This window comes from Molothrus ater, chromosome 2 (assembly GCF_012460135.2).
Source record: "Molothrus ater isolate BHLD 08-10-18 breed brown headed cowbird chromosome 2, BPBGC_Mater_1.1, whole genome shotgun sequence".
NCBI classification, from domain to species: Eukaryota; Metazoa; Chordata; class Aves; order Passeriformes; family Icteridae; genus Molothrus; species Molothrus ater.
This window is the reverse complement of record NC_050479.2, coordinates 66943123-66962428: the sequence shown is the minus strand read 5'-3', so window position 1 is coordinate 66962428 and position 19306 is coordinate 66943123. Positions and strand designations below refer to the sequence as shown.

At 34.3% G+C, this 19306-nt stretch overlaps 1 protein-coding gene across 5 annotated transcripts in view; it reads left to right on the top strand.

The window, feature by feature from the left end:
- Positions 1 to 19306, top strand: part of NBEA (neurobeachin) — a 458173-nt gene that overhangs the window by 175844 nt on the left and 263023 nt on the right. For 4 of the 5 annotated variants that reach the window (XM_054514098.1, XM_036391661.2, XM_036391619.2 and 1 more), the window contains 3 exons: positions 11002 to 11156; positions 15153 to 15279; positions 15936 to 16063. In XM_054514098.1, coding sequence (XP_054370073.1) covers positions 11002 to 11156; positions 15153 to 15279; positions 15936 to 16063 — 410 coding nt within the window. The remainder of the gene's footprint in view (positions 1 to 11001; positions 11157 to 15152; positions 15280 to 15935; positions 16064 to 19306) is intronic. The other variant, XM_036391637.2, reaches the window with a different exon arrangement.

Sequence of the window (19306 nt, the reverse complement as noted above, 5' to 3'; positions counted from 1 at the left end):
GGCAATATCTGCTGATACAGAACAGATTGTGCAGAAATTCAGTAGAATATTCTTTCAAAGGCTTAAATCTTAATTGGATCCATCATTGAACTATTTTCTGGTACTGAAATGCTTTGACCATGGCAAATTGTTTGTTTGGTCATGGTGGAAACCAGTTTCCTTTTAGGTCTTTAAACAACAGAAGCTGTTAAAGTTCAGAAGTTAGTGCTTAAAACTAAATTCACAAACGTTTCCACAAAGAGTCCTTTGTTGTTATTGTTTTTTCTTGGGCTGTATCTTCCTGTTTTCTCATTAATATACTTGCCTTTAAATGTCCAGTCCCTCTCAATCATCCTGAAAACAGAGATTGTGCTCTTGTGGAATTCTCAGCATCCTTCCAGAAGTGTAGTCCCATCTATTTTGAGTTTAGACCTAAGTCTTGTGAGTGTTTATGTGGTTGCATTTTAGATCCATTCAGTTCTTCATAAAAATATTTTTAAAACGTTAAAAATTGAATCAAGGCTTAAAGACAATTTAAGACGTGTCTTGAAAACTTAAAAGTATATAAGTTTATCAGGCAGGTACAGGTAAATTTTAGGCAAGTAAAACACTGAAGGAAATAAAAAAATAAGGCAGAAAAGAGTTATATTGTGATTTATGAGGAAAAAATCCTATGTTTACAGAAAAGTTGCGAAATATAATAAATATCTTCACTAAGTCTTAAGAAAGATAATATTCAGTGTTTTCAACATAACATAAACAGCAAAGTGCGAGAAGATATGTCAGAATTTTAGAAAAAAGTGAAGTACTTTTCCATTATAAGGTCCATAAAAAAATCTGATGTCTTGTCTCTATATATAAATACTGCTTTTCTCAAATAATTTGATTAACAATCAGTTAATGTCTGTTGTAAGAAAGATGATTTTATCAAGACAGGAAAAGTGAAATATTCTTTAGAAGCAATGAATATATCCCTTTCTAACATTTTAGGTCTTAAATAATATTTTAGGTCATAGGACTTGTCTAGAGAAAGCTCATTTAAGAGCTTTTTCTTTAAGATTTTTTTTTTAGTTCATCAATCTGCATATTTTTTTTAGATTGATTTCAATATGAAGTGAAAAATATTTTTTTCTTCCTATATTGTTAAGATTTTTTCCTTTTCCTCTCTGAGGAACCAGCATATTCCAGAATTCATGCTTGTACATTTAGCACTATAAAACATCATGCTACATGTAGAAATAACCACACCTTAACTGTAAACAGCAAAAATGTTACTTTATCTGAATTTCTACCTGGGTTAATAAGAAAAATATTTCATTCAGAGAGCAGTGGTTGATTCACAAAATGCAAGACACCTAAATGAAAAAGCAGCATATCATCTTATGAGATGTTTTTGTCATTGTTAGAGGGAACTTGACATAAAGGTGATTGAAGACATGAATTTTAGTGTGCATTTTTAAATTATAGCTCTATAAGAAAGCATTTAAAACTCCAAGGGCCTGCAGTCGGTTGGCCGTAACATTTATTTAATGCAAGCACCTCCATTTAATTGTTCTTGCAACAATTTGACTGCTTGTACCTTTTGAACATCATTAGTAGTAGTAGATAATATAGAATTATGGAATTATTAAGAGGTGCCTCGTGTCTAGAGCTTATAAGTTTTGATAGATATTTTGTACTTAATAAGTTTAGCAGCTAATGAGTTTAGTAGTTTGTTTTTTCCCTGACCTGTTACCCTGCCAACCAAATTTGATGATTTCCTGTAAAAAGTGCACCGCCATGTTGTATCTTGGTAGCGTACATTGTACATTCATCCTTTGGAATCATTCACTTCTTCAGAGGAAAAAAAAAAAGTGTTAATGGGTGAAGTTTAGGCAAAAGAATTCACTTTTACATCATTTTTTGTGGGTTCTTTTTGTCTTAAATAAATGACCCTGCTGTCTGATTTTGATGAGTGAGGTAGATGATGATTTTTAGTATAACCAACAATTATGAAGGGAAAAATGACACGTTCAGGAAAGTCCAGCAGATTGGGGAATGTTACATTCTTTTATCTAACTAAACAAATATTTTTGAACGGTGACCGTCTTGATAAAAATGCAGATCTTCTTAGCCCATCAACTTAGACCTCAACTGACTAGTTCTACTCCATGGCTGCATTATTGAATGATGCCCATTGTTCAAGCAAGTATTCCTCTGTGCAGATTTTTCATATTGCCAGAGTACTTACTTGACCATTGTGACAATCTTTGGAGGCAAATATGGATGGCAATGGAAATTACGAATGTGGAGCAGATTCAGATCCTGACCCTGTAACTTTTGATTGGGGATAAAACAAGGGTTAGGGGGAAAAAACTTTGAATACTATATTGAAGTAATAACTGAAAAAATTTAAGTATTAATTGACAAAGCAGCATGAATTTTACCTAGTGGTGATTTCTGAACATTTTATTTCTTGTAGTATCCCAATAACTATTAAAACCGAAAAGAAATTACAGTAGGATTGTCCTTACATACTTGCTCATGTAAATGAAATTGTGTTTACAAATATAAAATAACAGTAAAATAAGATAAAATGTTTGGGTGGTTTTTTTAAGCTAAAACTATGCCTGTAAACCCTATTTCTGTAGGATCTTGTGTTGCTGTAGTTTATGCAGCTTTTGGTACTTCACTGAGAAGTGTGTCTGTTGGTCATCTTTATTGTCCCTGGGGAGAACCATGGGCAATGGAGTCTATTGTTTTGTCAGGTTCTATTTGTTTCAGGTTTTATAAAACAAGCACAGTGATTCCATATTTATAACCAAATCTAGGTTAGAAGAATGTGTTTTTCACATTAATCTGAAGATATTCTTAGTCCTCCTGAAGCAATTTTTTTTTTTGGTTGGTCTTTATTTTTTTTGCATTTGGATGTCTGAGTGCCTAGCAAAATAATAGTTGAGGTAATTTTCTTTAATTATGACCATGGATGAAGGTAAACATCATGTAAAGTAAACTGTAAATAGAATTGAAATTGAGAACTATATTTTAGCATTTAATATGATGTGTTTTACTTTGCATGTTCTTTTAATTGTACATTGATAATGTGTCCGTAAGAGTAATTTTGTATGAGGTTACTGCATATTCTCCCGTGGAATTTGGGCCGTCGTAAATGAAACATAAAAGCAGAAAAAGTGCCCAGCATGTTTTATCAAATGGGAGCTGTGTGTAGCTAATGTATGCAGCAGTTCAAGTGCTATCAAATGTAAATGATGAGGTGATATTGATGAAAGGAGGGGATTGAGGTCTCGGGGGGCGCTGATGACGGATTGAACAGAAGCGGCCTTGCGCCGCACGTAACTCAAGTCTGTCGTCTTCACCACTCAAAGCCGTAATGGGACGTGGCAGTCTGAAATGAGTTGCCACGGCAAAGAGTATTATTTTTGAAATGCTTTCACACAAATCACTAGGCCCTGCATACAACTTAGTTTCATGCTTTAATGTCATCAGGAGGCACAAATTGGTGTGTCTAATTGTTTGCCACCTGCCAGCAAAATGAGCTGCCAGGCAGCCAGACGGGTTTGATTGTCTGTCAGCTCTTCAATAGATTGAGAGTGACAACATCAAAAATTTCACTTCAAACTCTGAAGCTTTGAGCAGCTTTTCAGAGACCTCTTCCCCACAAGTGCTTCTGGACAACTGCATTTTTCAATTAGTTTTCAATATATTGCTGCCTTCTGCCTCATCTGTCTTAAGGTAGCTGTAATTACATTATGAGCTATATAAACAGATTTCTGGGACACTAGAGCCTGGATCCTCAAAGTTATGACATGTCTTTTAACGTCAGACTGAATTTCTTGAAAATGGCATCCAGGTTGACATTTTTAGAAGCAAACACAAAGGGTGATTTCACCTAGATTTGTGACTAATGGAGCATAACTCACCAATAATTCCTTTTTGCCTTCTTATCTTCTGTCTGACAAAATTCAGTCCCTTTTATTGATTTTTAGGGTTTGGGGATTTCTTGTTTCTTTTTCTTTGGTCATTTTGCATTGGTACCACTAGATGCAACCTAGATCATTATGGCTTTTTGAATTTGTTTGTGATTCTACTCAGTATTGCATTTTGAAGCTTACACTTCACTCTCTACTTTTTTTCTAGTAGAAATTTCTCACATGGGTGCTATTATTGAAATTGAGAGGCTTGTGGCTTTGTCTCTCATTTATTTTTTTTTCAAACTGAGGCAATTTACATATATTCCCTGTTTTTAGAATTATTTCAATGAGAAGAATGCTTGTATAAGCAGAAAATCTTGAGTTCCTAGAAATACAAAGATCAGGGGTTCTTTTGCTGCTGTTAAAGATGTGATTCCCTTTTAATTCATTATAATTTCACAAATTGGAAAATTATGGGTTTTCTTAGTTAACATACTTGGTGAAATCTTTAGGAACATATTTGAGAATATTTTGGAGAACACATCTTTGAAGTACTTTAGTTTTTTTTTTTGCAGGTTTTTTTCTTTATTTCCCTGACAGAAGGACCTTGGGGTCAGTTTAAGGTTCTAGAAGGTGGACAACTTGTGAGATCCAGTCAGGTCTCATACATGTCCTTCCCATTAATACAGAGACAGGTGGTCTTCAAAAATATGAATAATTTTATGTAGGTATGCTATATTTAGAAGGATTATTCAGAGAATCTACGTGCTTTGCTAGAATACAGTGGTGGGGTGGGTTTTTCTCTTTTTTTCCTTTTTTTAAAATGTTATAATTAACTGATAGAATGGGAAAAGATAACTGTGAGAGAAGATGCACTGAAGGTTCAAATAGAGAGGTGCAATGTCTATCTGTTGTATGATGTCCCACCTTTGGGAGATCACTAGTATGCAGTGGTCTACCAAGTCATTTAAATAGGAGGCCATAGTCCTGTTAGTCATTAGAGTCTCCAAATGATGATTGCTGAAAAATAGATTTGATTTTCCTGAAATCTTATTAAAAATTTGTCATGGATAAATACCTTTTAGTCTTCTTCCAACAAAAATGGTTACTTTTTAAAGTTAATTACAAATAATTGAAGAAAAATAGAGCAACTTTCCCATGAATCAAGAAGGGACAGGTACAGGTGCTGTCTGTTCTTAGGCACTGCATTCCCCATTACTTTGGGTGTCACAATAGTGTGTGAACAGATGAATGAAAAACCTAATCAGTAGTGTGGGAATTAAAGGACTCATCTGGTTCCAGTTCACTCAAGGTAATTTTCATTATCTTTGTGCAATGGAGACTGGTCCAAATAAAATATTTGACAGCTTCTCTAGAATATGTTTTTCTAAGGTAGCAGTAAAAATACACTCCAGAGAATGAGGTAGGGTTTCAGATCCTGTTAGGGAAGAGGGCTGAAGTTGCGTTGTCTGTGTTCCTAGAGAGTGCCTTAGTCACTCATTTGATAAATATAATAAAAGAGAAAGGGAAATCTTATTGCCACATCAGCTGTTTGTTTAGGAAAAAAAGTCATCCTAAATTTATGAATAGGTTCAAGTCAACCAAAATTGGGTATATTAACCCTCAATTTATTTTCACCGAGTTGTAATCATATTTCCCATATCTATCATGTAGCAATCTATACACAGGTAGCTCTTTCAAAACACTTCTTATCACCTGTGTACTGTGAGCCTTTTCATATTCATATACATGGAACTGTAGGTATATCTGCCCTGAAGTTGATGAGGAGAAACCAGCATCTCCCTACTCTCTGATATAATTCACTGGCTATATAAATGAAAATTGAACTGCATTTTTGTCTTGCTGTTTATACCTATCTGCCTTCTTTTGCAGGACTGATTGTAGCTTTTTAGCCTTTCTCTTTTTTTTTTCCCCTTTTTTTCACTATTTATACAGGATTCAGTTCCTCACTCATATTTATTTATACCTCATATTGATTGTTTCTTTGAGGTTTTTTTCTATATTTGATGATGTTCCTGACATTTAATACATACCATGTTCACTTAGATTTTTTTCACTTGCTTCAAACTTATTAAACTTCCAGTATTTCCCATTTCTCTGTTTAGCCAAGACCATTAATCTTTCCTGATAATTAGCTTTTTTTTATCTTTTAGTGTTTTCCTTGTTTCCTGTCAGTATTTTAGATCGCTTTAGATGCTTCAAGTAATTTATCCTGGATGCAAAGGATGGAATTTCTTTGTGAATAAATACTTACTCCGCTGCTTGATCCGAGACTAAGAATCAATGATCTTAATGGCATTGTCCTAAAACCTCACCTGAGATGATTTTCTTTCTTCTAGTTAGAAACAAGCAATTTTTGTTTAATAGATTAGGATCATTTCATGTACTTTGAGATTTAGAAGTTTTGGTGCATGTGTGGAATCAAATGATTGAAATAATCCATAATGCATGGATATTCAGCACTAATATTTCATTTGCTTCAGTCCCAACAATTACATCCTTCTGTGAACCTTCCATATGTCTTCTACAATTCATGTGTAAATCTCACAATTTTTTAATCCTTTTTTTTTCTCCATGGCTCTTTACTCTGAGTTAAACCTTTCCTTCTTGGTATCAGATGTATCTTACCTTAATGCAGTCAGCCTAATTGAAGGTTTTTTTAAAGTAGGATTCAGAATGCATTGTTAGTACATAGTAACATTGCAGGCTCAGATCAGAGTCTGGGGGTGAAATTGGAAATAGCAGAGTGTAAACAACAATATAAATGTTTCATAGAGGACTAGATAAGTACAGAGATATGGCCAATATAAAATATATTTTAGAGAAGGAATATTAAGCTTTCTTTTCAGAGATTAAGTTAATCTAGCTGTAGGAACAAGGTAGCGTGTAATATAGCAGACAAATTGCCACCCACTTTCTAATGTGATTCTTCTGAAACCTCTGAAGTTTCTGTTTGACACAGCAATTCTATGAAAAACTTGCCTGAAGTCTGTGCTGCCTTTTGAAGAATACTTGAAAAATCCTCCTGCTTTCTGCTGCTGTGGGGGAGGAGAGGAGGAGCAAGAATATTAATTCAGCCTTAAGAGGTTTCACATATCCCACAGGAGAGTAAAGTGATTCTAATTTAATTGCTGCTGCTCAGATAGGTAGCTCAAGACATCCAGTATTGAAGGCTTATCTCTGACCTTTACGTTGACCACAGTGATTAAGTTGGAAAGCCTTTAAATTTTAAAATGGGGAAGAGATACAGAATGTGAATTGCAGAGAAAGAGAAAATATAGAGCTGCATAATTCGTGTGTCACCAGCACTGTGTAGCTCAATATTTAAGTAAAGTCAATTTGAGAAAGCGGTAGTTTTTTTTTAATTTCCATTTTCTCTTTTTGCATTTCAATGCATTAATGGTATTATTTTCTATCTAGTTATTTCATGCAAATTTCGAAACCCCAGAAGAATCCTGTAGCTATTTGCTGAGGTTATTTAATGAACCAGTAATGCATAAGTAGTATGTGGGCTGAATCAACAACACGCATCTTAAGCATGATATGAATTATGATGACTTCAGGCTCAGGTTTGAAATTGGTAAAGGACACTCAGAGTAAAGGAACAGTGATTAGGAGCCACAGGTATATTTAGGATTGAAAACCACCCAAGGATCACAGAAATAAAAATCAGTTGCTACAGACAATTACTACTAAGTCTTTGCTGACTACATAATTGGGAATCATTTGAGACCACGATGATGTGATTCAGACAACTGTGGGCCAATTTGGAATATTTAGGGAGTCTGAAATATGTCTTACAAAGCAAAGCCTAAAATGAAATACAGAAGTGCATATAATCTTTTTTTCTAGTCTGTAAATTTCTGTTCCTTCATGAAAGAAAAACCTGAGTGCCTGACAGATACATGTAAAGCATCTATCATAGTAAATTCATTCCTGAAATCTTATGATGCTCAAGTATAATACTTCTTTCATAAGTCTGTTTTTTTTTTTTTTTAATTTGCCTGTATGTGCTGTTGGAGTGGTTAGATTGGTTAAAAGAAGAGTTTATTTACTTGAAGGGCAGTCATTCTCTTTCACCTTTCTTGTTCTGCTGTCCCTCTTATTGTTTTGCACATTTTTGACCATTCTATTGTGTTGTTCATACAGTTTTTCTGTCTGCTTCATCTAAATGTCATTCTGTATTCACTCACTGTATTTTGTTTTAGCAGTAAGAATGAGACATTTTGACAAGGTCACCATGTATGGCATGTCAGAAAGCTGCATTTTCTTTCAGTCTGGGGTGATGTCATCTCACTGATTTTCCCTGTTCTTATGGTAGAGAGGTTTCTATTGATATTTCTTGATAATTTGTTATTTAATGGAACCTGACCTATCCTAATGTGGTGATTTAGATACACAAAACAATGCCAACTATGGATAGAGCATTATATCTGTGGGATATGGGAGGGATTGTCCTTGCTACAGAAACTGTATTTCAGTTCTAAACTACACTTATTATGGGTCCTTTCCAAATCAAACTGATCCTATTACATCTGGGAAGTAAAGTTGGCATGTGTGATCTTTGCTATGGAAAGTTAGATGGTCTTTTGGACACTCTGAAAGACCACTGAACTGCTTAAATATGAGGAAGAAGACCTTGAATTTAGCTTCATCTTTAGAAAAATAGCAGGAAAAGAGGAAATACTTCCACAGAGATTGTATTGCCAATTTAGCAGATACTAATACCAGACCTTATATGAGGGGGAAATTGTTTCTCTTGAAATAAAATACATGTCTTTCACTCTCACTGTCTTACATTTGGGAACCCTGGAATGAGTGTGTGTCTAAGGAGTCTGTTCAGCAGTCAGGGATTCTTCCTTGCTTGCATCCAGAAAAGAGGTCCAGGGTCTGCTCCAATGGCATGGAGAGTGTGGGATGACAGCTGTCAAGTCTTCCTCACATCTCCTGTGTTATTCATAGGTTGGCCACTCTTTCCAGGTTCTGTATATGCCTTTTTTACCTTTATGGACCTGCCTACAACCTCTCTGTCCCTCCCAAGCTCTTGAGTCATCACTCTTCACAGTTTCTGTCTGCAAGGTCATCTTGGGAAGCAACATATTGGCCTGTGGTCTTGGTGACCTGATGATCCATGTGCCATTAGAATAGGCCAGTCTAAGACACCTTTTCATCCTGTGTCTTTCCTTCTTGTGCTCCAGCATAAAAATACTCCCATTCATTCTTCATTCACCCTTTCTATTGCAATTCTCTACAAAGGTAGAGGGTAATGACAGTGGTTTCCTTCTGAAATTAATATAATTGGAAAACACTCCCACCTAAGAAACAAGCTCTAATTTCTCCTTCTGTTTTTATGACGTTACAAGGACTTTGCTTTTGAGTACTTATTCAGCATTATAACCCAAATCCAAATATTTGATTGAGGTATTAATTGAAATAGAGATCTTTGTATGTAGATTGGGGGTAGCTTTAGGAAATTTCATGGTGTCATGGAGCAGATTTATCTAACCCCTGTAGACCCAGCTTTGTTCAGCTGTAGCTGCTGCTATGTAAACACTTAATTTAAGCAGTGATTGCAAGATTATTAACTACAGACAAAAGCAATTATTTTAGGGTCACTTATCTTAATCAATAGCTATTGCTCTGTTCAAACTCATCTCCTAGTGTAAATGGACTGAGACAAAAACCCATGGAAATGCCTAGACTTACCTCTCTAACAGTACATGCTTCAGAGCAGGGGTAGGCTGCTGTTCAGAATGCAGAGACTTCAACTGCTATCCCTCTAAAGAGAGAGAGGGAAAAAATATTTTGTACACTGTCACCACCAGTCCTTAAAATCCAGAGAGATGGAGGATTTAGACATATAGGAAAAAAGTACATTACCCTAAAACCTTATGCCACACCCTATGATTCATTATATGCCATCATATTTACACGTAAGTGTAACAAAGCAGTTACTGAAGGAATTTCTTGAATAAAAAGTGGCCTCATCACCCTAAATAATTGCCTTTACTTGCTCTTTTTTTTCCACAATGATTAATTTTAAAGAAGAGTGTACCTGCTTCAACAGAAAATGTACACCATGATGAAAATATAGTGTTCAATATTATACAAGTATGATTTGTTTCAGGTTTGTTTTTCACTCAGGTTTACCACTGAAACAGACATTTAAGGAGAAAGGGATTTTATAGATAAATGGAAATATTAAAAAGAATAATGTAAATATAATTTCTTCCGCTATAAGAGCTTCCCAGTGTTTGAAAAAATATTGTGTCCAAAGAGCAAGTCTTTTGGTCTTCACACTTAAAAACCCCTAAGTGTGATTTCAAATTAGGTTAAAAAGTGTTTGTTTGAGTGCAATGTTGCCTGCTTACATTTGATATTATGTTGGATTTTCTGTATGGAAGCCCTGTTCTCTTCTTAAAAGCTTCAAACTCTCTAGACTGCTTTTTAAACCTCAGCCATATCAATACTGTGAAAGCAAGTATTTATTGTGTTGCATTGTTGCTGTTCAATGTACATCATGTGCTATTGATTTAGATTAAGATGAAAGAAGGCTGAATCTAAAATTGTTTCTTAGTCATCTCTGTGAAAGACCAATATATTCATGGTATGGAGGAATAACCTACTGTATTCAAATGTGCAGCTGAAAGGCAAAAAATTTGTTATCTTAGGTAACTTCATTAGGATAAACAAACTCACAGTCTTTATGACTGCATGCATATAGACTTCTAGCCTGCTGGCATAATTTCTGACAGCTAACATTATCTTTGCAAATCTAGAACACATTGCAGTGTTACACTGTTGATAGCAGTGTTCTCAACATGTTGAGATGGTGGAGTCTTTCCATTTTGTGGGTGTTGGAAGATAAATTAGGTTCTTCAGAGTCACATGAAGCTGCAGAATAAGGATAGGAGTATGGTTCTAGGGCCTGTTAACAGTGTTTTACCCTATTTCAGGAAGTTTAGGAAAATTTACAATATTATGTATTTCTGAGCAACTGCATCATACAACAGCCTAAACCCATCACAATCAAAAACTCTTCCTGGTTCCCTTGTGCAAATTTAGTAATCTGTTGTTTCTTTTTCCACAGGAGCGTGGTTGTACCAGTGAAGAAACCCCCTCCAGGTAGTCTGGCTGTTACCACTGTTGGAGCTGCCACAGCTGGGAGTGGGCTGCCACCGGGTAGTACACCTAATATATTTGCTGCAACAGGAGCTACACCAAAAAGTATGATTAATACAACAGGTATTGTCCTTAAATATTCTTGTGACCCTCATTTTGTCTTTGTTACCTCTCGTGGTGTTTTGTTTTTTAATCATTTTCGTGTTGCTGTTGTTGGAGTTCCAAAATAAAACCTGGAAAGATTAATCCTTGGCCTTTATTAGAGACAGTGGTTTTTCTTGGTCTGTATTTATAATCTTTGATAGAGTACAGTGGACTTACACAGTCTTAAAATAAGTTCATAAATAGCCTCAATATTGCTTTGTAAGTGTTGTTTAGAATTGAAATGAGCTAACTTTTCTAGTGCTCTGCAGTTGAGGATGTTTATATGATACTTACCAATTAATCCCTCCTTATGTATCAAAGAAAGTAGAGGCAAGTAGCTACTTAACAAGCATATTGTAGATTGTAGAGGGTGAATATTTTGGACAATTACTATTTTTCAGTGAAAATTATGCTCTTTTTGGAAAGTTTTTTTAGTAAGAAACAACTTAATTTAACTGAATTCATGCCTTATCAGTAGTTGTTTCTTGTGACCTATAGAAGGAGGACTAGACCTCCTTTTAAAATTATTTTTAATACTAGTAATGGGATTCTCTATCATGAAGGAGCCTGTTGACAGTGGAGACTGGTTTCCATTGAGAAAGGAATCCTTACTGAGAGCAATGGATATTTAACTTAAACTCCTTTGAAGTATCTGGCTATAGTATTTTTTCTTTCTAAAAAAAGCAAAAGCACTTGAGAGAAAAGCTCTCTTCAAGGATATCACAACTTTAGTCAAGGGTTGAGGACGTGAAAATCTCTCTAGGGTTGCAGGAAACAGAAGGGGATGCTTTTGGCATCCTTCTGCTTTATGGAGTAATATGAGCTCAATTTTTTGTTCTTTCCTTTTGCATATTACCTTTAATACCTGGTAATAGAACTTTGATTTTGTTAAGGATAAAAAAAAAAAGAGCCTAAAATCTAACTTTTCTGAGGCAGGTGGGAGGAATGAATACTCTGAATAATTTTATTACTTCTCTCAACAGTCCATTTGTGTAGCCAGGTCTGTTAATCTTGAATGGATTTCCTTTTAGGTATTCTTATGTAGTGCAAAAAATATCTTGCACTGGAAACCTTGTTTTCCAAATGATACTGAATAGTAGTAAGCTTTTCAGTCTTCTTACTCATTAAATATCTGAACTATTTTGGCTGGGATGTGGTAGCCCTTGTTTGTAAGTAATTGCATTTTAAAAATCAGTTATTTCCCTAATACTGTTCTTAGTAGAGAGCAGTATTGCAGATGCCATGGTACATGTCTGGATTAAAGGCTCCTTTTTTTGACAGATCTTACTGTTTCTTTTTTCTTATTTATGAAATTGTTTTTGATCCTAATCTATGGATTAGCTTGATTAAATGAAAAGTACTGATTTAATGGAATTTCAGCAAGTGTGAGGTTTAATTAGAACTATATATGTACTGAATTCTGTAGAAAAGCATTATATGAAGATTCAAATTTTTTAAGATTTAAGTTTTATATCAACATTTTAGAAATGCTAAACATATTAATGACTGTTTAAAAAAGTAGTATTCCATTGAAAATATTTAAAGAAATATTAGATTAAAATGCTCATTTTGCCATTTTTAATTAAACTACACCTATGATAGTCAAAACAGTGACTCATGGATGTCAGTTTTTGAGACATATAGACTATCTAAAAACATTCTACTTTATATACTTTTAATCTATTAAATATCTATGTTATTAATTATTTTAAAGTAGTGCATAGAATTTAATTGAACAGCACCATTTTTTAAATTTTTTCCATGATAGAAAGGAAACAGAATGCAATTTCTTAGAAACACTAGATGTCCCCCCAAACCTATTTACAGTTGTTTTTACAGTATGTCACAGGTACTCTAGAAATACATATAGAAATAGTTATATCTATGTGATGGGTAGCACAATCCATAAGGTATATTCTGTGCTGGGCTTATGTGAAAGTTGTTTTTTTCAGTTATTCATGGGTTATAGTTGGTGTTTACATTCCATCTGCCATCACTGTAACAGTCTATGTCATGTCATGACTTAATGAGATGTATGTTACTAAAGTCCTTTAGTGCTGTGAATTCATCTTTGTGGAAATAGTTTTCCTCCTTCATCTTTTTATGAAAGAAACTGGCTTTATAGTTTCTTAGACTGGATTTCTATAATTCATATCCTGATTCTTACTTCCATGTTAATACAATGGTTCTAGATCTGTTTGATCTTCTGGAAGCCTAGCTGGTTAGGTTTGGAACAACTTAGCAACTGCATTTTTAAACAAGCTTCATGAAGAAAATTTCATTTTGGAAGGAAAAGGGAATAAACCATAAAAATATGTATATAGGAATTAAACAAGTGAATAAGTACACAAATGCACACATAGAGACATATATATACATATATGTGAAGGCTTAATCTTTCTTAAGATATCTTATTCTCAATTAAGTTGCTGTGATTACTCTGTTGAGAGAGATAGCCTACCTTATACTTTTGTGTTTCTCAGTGTGTTTGGGTAAATTTTGAATTTATATTTAATCCAAGTCAGATCACGCAGTGTAAACCACAATCCATCTCCCAATCCTATTATTAAAAAAACTTCCTAAATCGGTTCCTAATCTAAATCCTGAACCTCACCAGCTACTTTAGTGTCAGCAAGCCCAGTAAATCCTGCTTGCATTTTGATAGTGTTTTGAATTTAAATATTCTTAAATTATCTAGTCATAATTCCAATCTTTACCTTCTTTTACCAATAAAAAATAGCTAAAGTAAAAGTAAAAAAAAAAATCATTCCTGCTGCCAGAGTATTTTTCACACTTACCAGCATTCAACTTCTACTTCACTGCTGGCTGGCTGTTTGAGCAGTTAAGAAACCATTAATGCTTTGTAGATCTCTGCAGGAAACGGAAAAATAATATCATGTGTAATGCAAAGGACGTTGATGTACCTACTGCTAAAACTGAACAGAAACAAGGAGTTAACAATTATAATTTTTGAAAATGGCCAGGATAAAGTCATTGATCTCTAAACTGGGGTTCTTCCGCCTTCATTGCTAACTAGGATAAATCTTGTTGCCTGCCAGCCTCTTCTCTGGTAGCATTGCAGTCCCTCAGGCTTTGAACTCCAAGTCCAAGACTGTTTGTAGCTACCTCTCTTGCAGTGGTGTGTTGCAGAAGGACTGTGCAGAACAGGGACAGCATTTATCACAGCACTCTCACTGTTCATGGCCTCTCTGAGCCCTTGCTGGTTTGCTTCAGAGAGGCTGAACTCACAGCACTGTTTCCAGCAAACATGATAGATTGGCATTCAGAGTCTAAGTTTAGCCCTTAGCTCTGACCCAGATCACTTAAAGTATAAATGTATGCTCTGTGTGCACAGTTTTTTTTTTCTGGGCAGCTGTTCACAACCCATTGAAATGACACCCCCACTGTCCTTCTTATTTTTGAGATCTTACAATTCTCCTTGACTCAAGGAAAGAAACAGAAAAATTGTCATTAGAGTCTAAATACTCCTCAGACACCAATTTCCCCCATTTCTTACTGAAGCAATGTATATTTTCTATCTTCCCTGTCATTTTTTAATTTATATTTTAGTTTCTGCCTGTAGTTGCAACTGGGCAGATAAAAATGCATATATAAATATATTTTAAGAAATATTTAAAATTTTATTCTCAAGCTCATATTAACTACACCTTTATTTTGGAAAGATCTTGCTTTAGAGTATGATGTAAAATTATTTTCAACTTTGGAATATAGTTTGGGAATAGTGGAAATGAGGTAAGGATTTATTTTGCCTGATTTTCAATAGATTTCATGCTTATTATTTTTATACCAGTAAAGTTAAGGTATTGATTTTTTTATAACCACATAGAAAGGTTTTCACTATTTTAGAATAAATAACATTATTTCCCTACTTAGAAGTAGGTTAATAATACAAGGACTATTTTAAAAGTTTTGTTTCATAAGACTGAACTAAGGTTTGTGTTTTTTGGGGGACAGGTGCAGTAGACTCAGGATCTTCTTCTTCCTCTTCGTCATCCAGCTTTGTGAATGGTGCTACCAGCAAAAATCTGCCAGCTGTCCAAACTGTTGCTCCAATGCCAGAGGATTCAGCTGAAAACATGAGGTACACATGTTCTATCTTTTAATATTAATTATAATTTCTCTTTTCAAATTTTTCTAAAATAAAATAACTCATTTAATGTGCATTACTGTAGTTATATGTGTGCTACAGTGTATGTAATTTTTGGGTACCAAGGATGTGTTTGCTAAAATAACACTTCTCTGAAAAGTCTGAGTTTTTCAACTGAAGGGTCTACCTTGTTTAAATTATGCCAGACACTAAAACTTCATTAAAGTATTTTTTCAGTTGGCTGGTTTATTTTCTTTATTCAATAATGATAGTACATATTGGAAAGTAAGAAGTTTATAAATGGAGCACTAGGCGATGGAAGAAGACACTCAACCCCTCCTGAACAAACAAAGGTTTGTGTTAAACTGGAGAGGCAAAAACCAGACTTGTATTTGAAAAGGATAATAACAATTTTACTTGTTCTGGAGTACTCTGCAAATACTGTGGAATTTATGAGGCTGACATACTGCTTACTCTGACATGACATTTCCATTTACTTAAAGCCATTTAAAAACTGTAAAGTTTGATCAAATTATGATCATCCTCTTTTCTAAAGAAGCTTACAGAAACTTTTAAAACAGGTGTGATTTGACATAATTTAGCTTCTATTGTGAAGTTTTCTTACAATCATGGTCTCTTTTTTTTCACAGTATCACTGCAAAGCTTGAAAGAGCTTTAGAAAAGGTGGCCCCTCTCCTGCGAGAAATTTTTGTTGATTTTGCCCCTTTCCTATCTCGAACATTATTGGGTAGCCATGGACAAGAGCTGTTGATTGAAGGTACTGTTCTGTCATGAGATTATATTATTTTAACTATTATTCATTTGATATGAACAATTTTTTATTTTCACTAGACTTCATATAACTATTTTTGACAAAATAATTAATCAGTTCTTAATACATTGTGATTTCAGTTCTTTGCAGTTAATTTCATTTCAAGTTAAAAATGATAGCTTTTATATCCTTTTATTCCCCTGAGATGCTGTGTAATGATACATCCTGTCACAAAATAATCTCCATAGTTCGCCTTTCTGTCTTCAGATTAATTCAGTGCTTCAGCCTGACTTTGAGAAAGTAGTGAAAATGCAATTAAAAAGTGTAAACTACTCCCACAGAAGAAAGTAAAAAGAAGACCATGCTCTAACATTGTATCTGTATTTGGTAGGACTGTTTTTTCCTCAGGCAGGTCAATTCACAAAGGCACATAAAGAGGGGGAAAAAAACTGCTAAATTTTAAAGAAAAGTATCCTTGACCACTTTCAAGGATTTTTATGGGGTTTATGTGCTATCTTCACCACTTCATAGTTAGAAAATTTGCCTCACAAATGAGGCAGGGATTAATGCAGAAGTTATAGACAGCATGCAAATATGACAAGCTCATGAAGAAAGTAATGAATCAGTACTAGTGCAGCTAAAATAGTGAAGGGGGAATTTGCATCAACATGCACAGGTCATGTATTCAGACAAATATATTCAGCCAAGTAAACTTTTTCCTTTCAGGATTCTTCTGACACGCAGTATTGCTGTTAATTGAGAGGAAAAAGTCTCATTCTGACAAGGCTTATAGTATGGAAAGATCTACACAGAAAAAAACAGCTTTGTGTTTAAATTCCAAACCCCCTTCTATTATACATGTGTTTTACCTAAATGTTCGTGTGCAGTTTTTCCTATGGTAATTCCATGATTACATCTCACAGTGTTGGCTCTTGTTACTAGAAATATTTACATCTTGTAACTGAAATTTTCTACAACCTTCTTTTCTTTCATCTTCTTATTGTTTAATAATATTATTGTTGAATAATACCGAGGAATGGTATAGTAGTAGCTTAGAGTACTCAGAAGCTTCAGGTATTGTTTATTGTTAGTTTTATAGCTTGTGATTAAGTTGCACTTCTCACTTAATGACACCAAAATTAATGGTCTGAGATTCACGTTACGATGACTAAGATAATTTATGGGCTACATTCTTAAGTCTCTTATTTCAGTGAAATTGGTCGCAAAATTTGTAGCAGTATTATCCTTTTCCATTTGGCAATTGATTAATTGCAGAATAACTTTTATAAACTATCACTAAAATTGTCTTGGTTCTCCTGAGTTCTTTAACTGATTTTAAAAATTCTTCATTGATGTCATTCTGCTTTTGTATTTTTGTCAGATCTGTAGCATGAACAAGGCGATAACAGTTCCCAGGATATGACAAAGACTGAAATGCTAGAGGTCACAGGAATCTCACAACTATACAGCCATATTTAATCTCACTATTTATCCATAGAGAAAAGTTTTGTTGAATTGTTTTTGGCATATAGCATTTTTCTGATAACTGCTTGGAGTGTCATTTCATATTTTGCCCCTATTTTGCTCCCTATCTATGACTTAGCCACCCAATTCGAAATCAGAAAACATTGGTCACAAACCAAATACTGAATTCCAAAACAAGCAATGTCCTCTACATCATTTTTCTTTAATTTTATATCTCACCTTCTCTTCAATCAGTCTCTCATTCCTGATTTCTAAAAACCAATCCTTTCTTCCCAAGATATTGAAATAGAAATCTGGGAAGTAAAACCATCCAAGCACACCATAGATTTTTACATTGTGAGACTTGAATTTTTCTTTTCCACCTCTGAAATACTTGGGCTTTTTTTCTTCTTAACGGAGGATTCAGAATTGCTTTTATAGTCATTGTGTACTTCTGATCTTTTATCTCTTAATTGCCTCCATGAGACCCTTTTTCTCAACTAAACTGAATTCTTGCCTCGTAAAGATGCCTTTGAAAGAGAATTCCAAATTCTCTCTTATTCTGATACCTGATTTATTTTGAGAAGTTTTCTGTCATTCCTTACTGAAAGCCAAGGGTAATCTTGAAGTATTTGAAATCCGGGTAACGACTCAAAGAAAGAGGGATTTAGGGGTGTTATTCAGGATATAAGAGTGCATACAATTCCTGTGGGGCTTTGATAATAGAAATTTGGTGGGGTTTTTTTGGTTTTTTTTTTTTTACTGCAAGTAGTAATTAACTTGACACTTATATATGCAATGGTTTGTTTTGTTACTTTATATGTAAAGGTTTTAGTTATAAGAATCAAAAAGGAGCAAATAAACTTTAAGTCTTAAGCACTTGTCTGTTTTTTAAATTGATCACCGTAAAAATATCTGTTGTGTTCTATGAAGGATGTACTTTCAAGTTTAAGATAACCTTTTCTTCTTCGCTCTTTTTCAAAACCTCCTCATGGTATGAAGTTTCTCCCCTATCACATTTTGGTAAAATCAGAGTACTGTAAGACATCCTTGATGCCGTGTGCTTTTTCCTGAGGCTCTTTCTAGTGCGTGCTTGTAAGAAATGCTAAATGATTTTCAGATTTGGTAAGAATGTACACAGACTTGTAGCTGACTGCATACTGAAAAGCACAAAACAAAAGGAAGCGGAAAACAAAATTAATTTTAAAACTTCTAAACCAGGTTAATCATACAAATTTTCCTGAATATCTGATGCTTTATGATAGCTGTTGTCAATATATTTTTGGAAATGTGAATACAGCTTAGGTATGATTTCACCTTTTTGTTGTAGTGCAGCTGCCTCAAATCTTTGTTGAAAAATCTTGAAGTCATATCCTTTTCCATCAGGCTTTATCATCATTCTGTCCTATGGGAGACTGGTTGATCTATTGTTTGAGTAAATTATGCTTAATGTCTTAGGGCCTTCTTAACTTTTGAGTGGAGTTGAAATGAACAGGCTGCAATGATCTTTGGTCAGTCTAGACCAAAAACTTTGGCCACTAATACTTGAAATTATTCATTTCTCTTGCTCTGGTAAATTCCTAAATGTGACTGGTAACAGAGGAACCCATCAGGTAGTAATCTGACATTGCACAATATATTTATCGGTAAAATTCCTCGTCTATTAGCTCTACTAAAATTACTAAATTACTAATTACTGAAATAGTTATACTGAAATAGTTATTTGCTCCTATCTCTAAAACCAATTCTTTCTTCAAAGGTATCTTACACTCCATTGAATTTCAA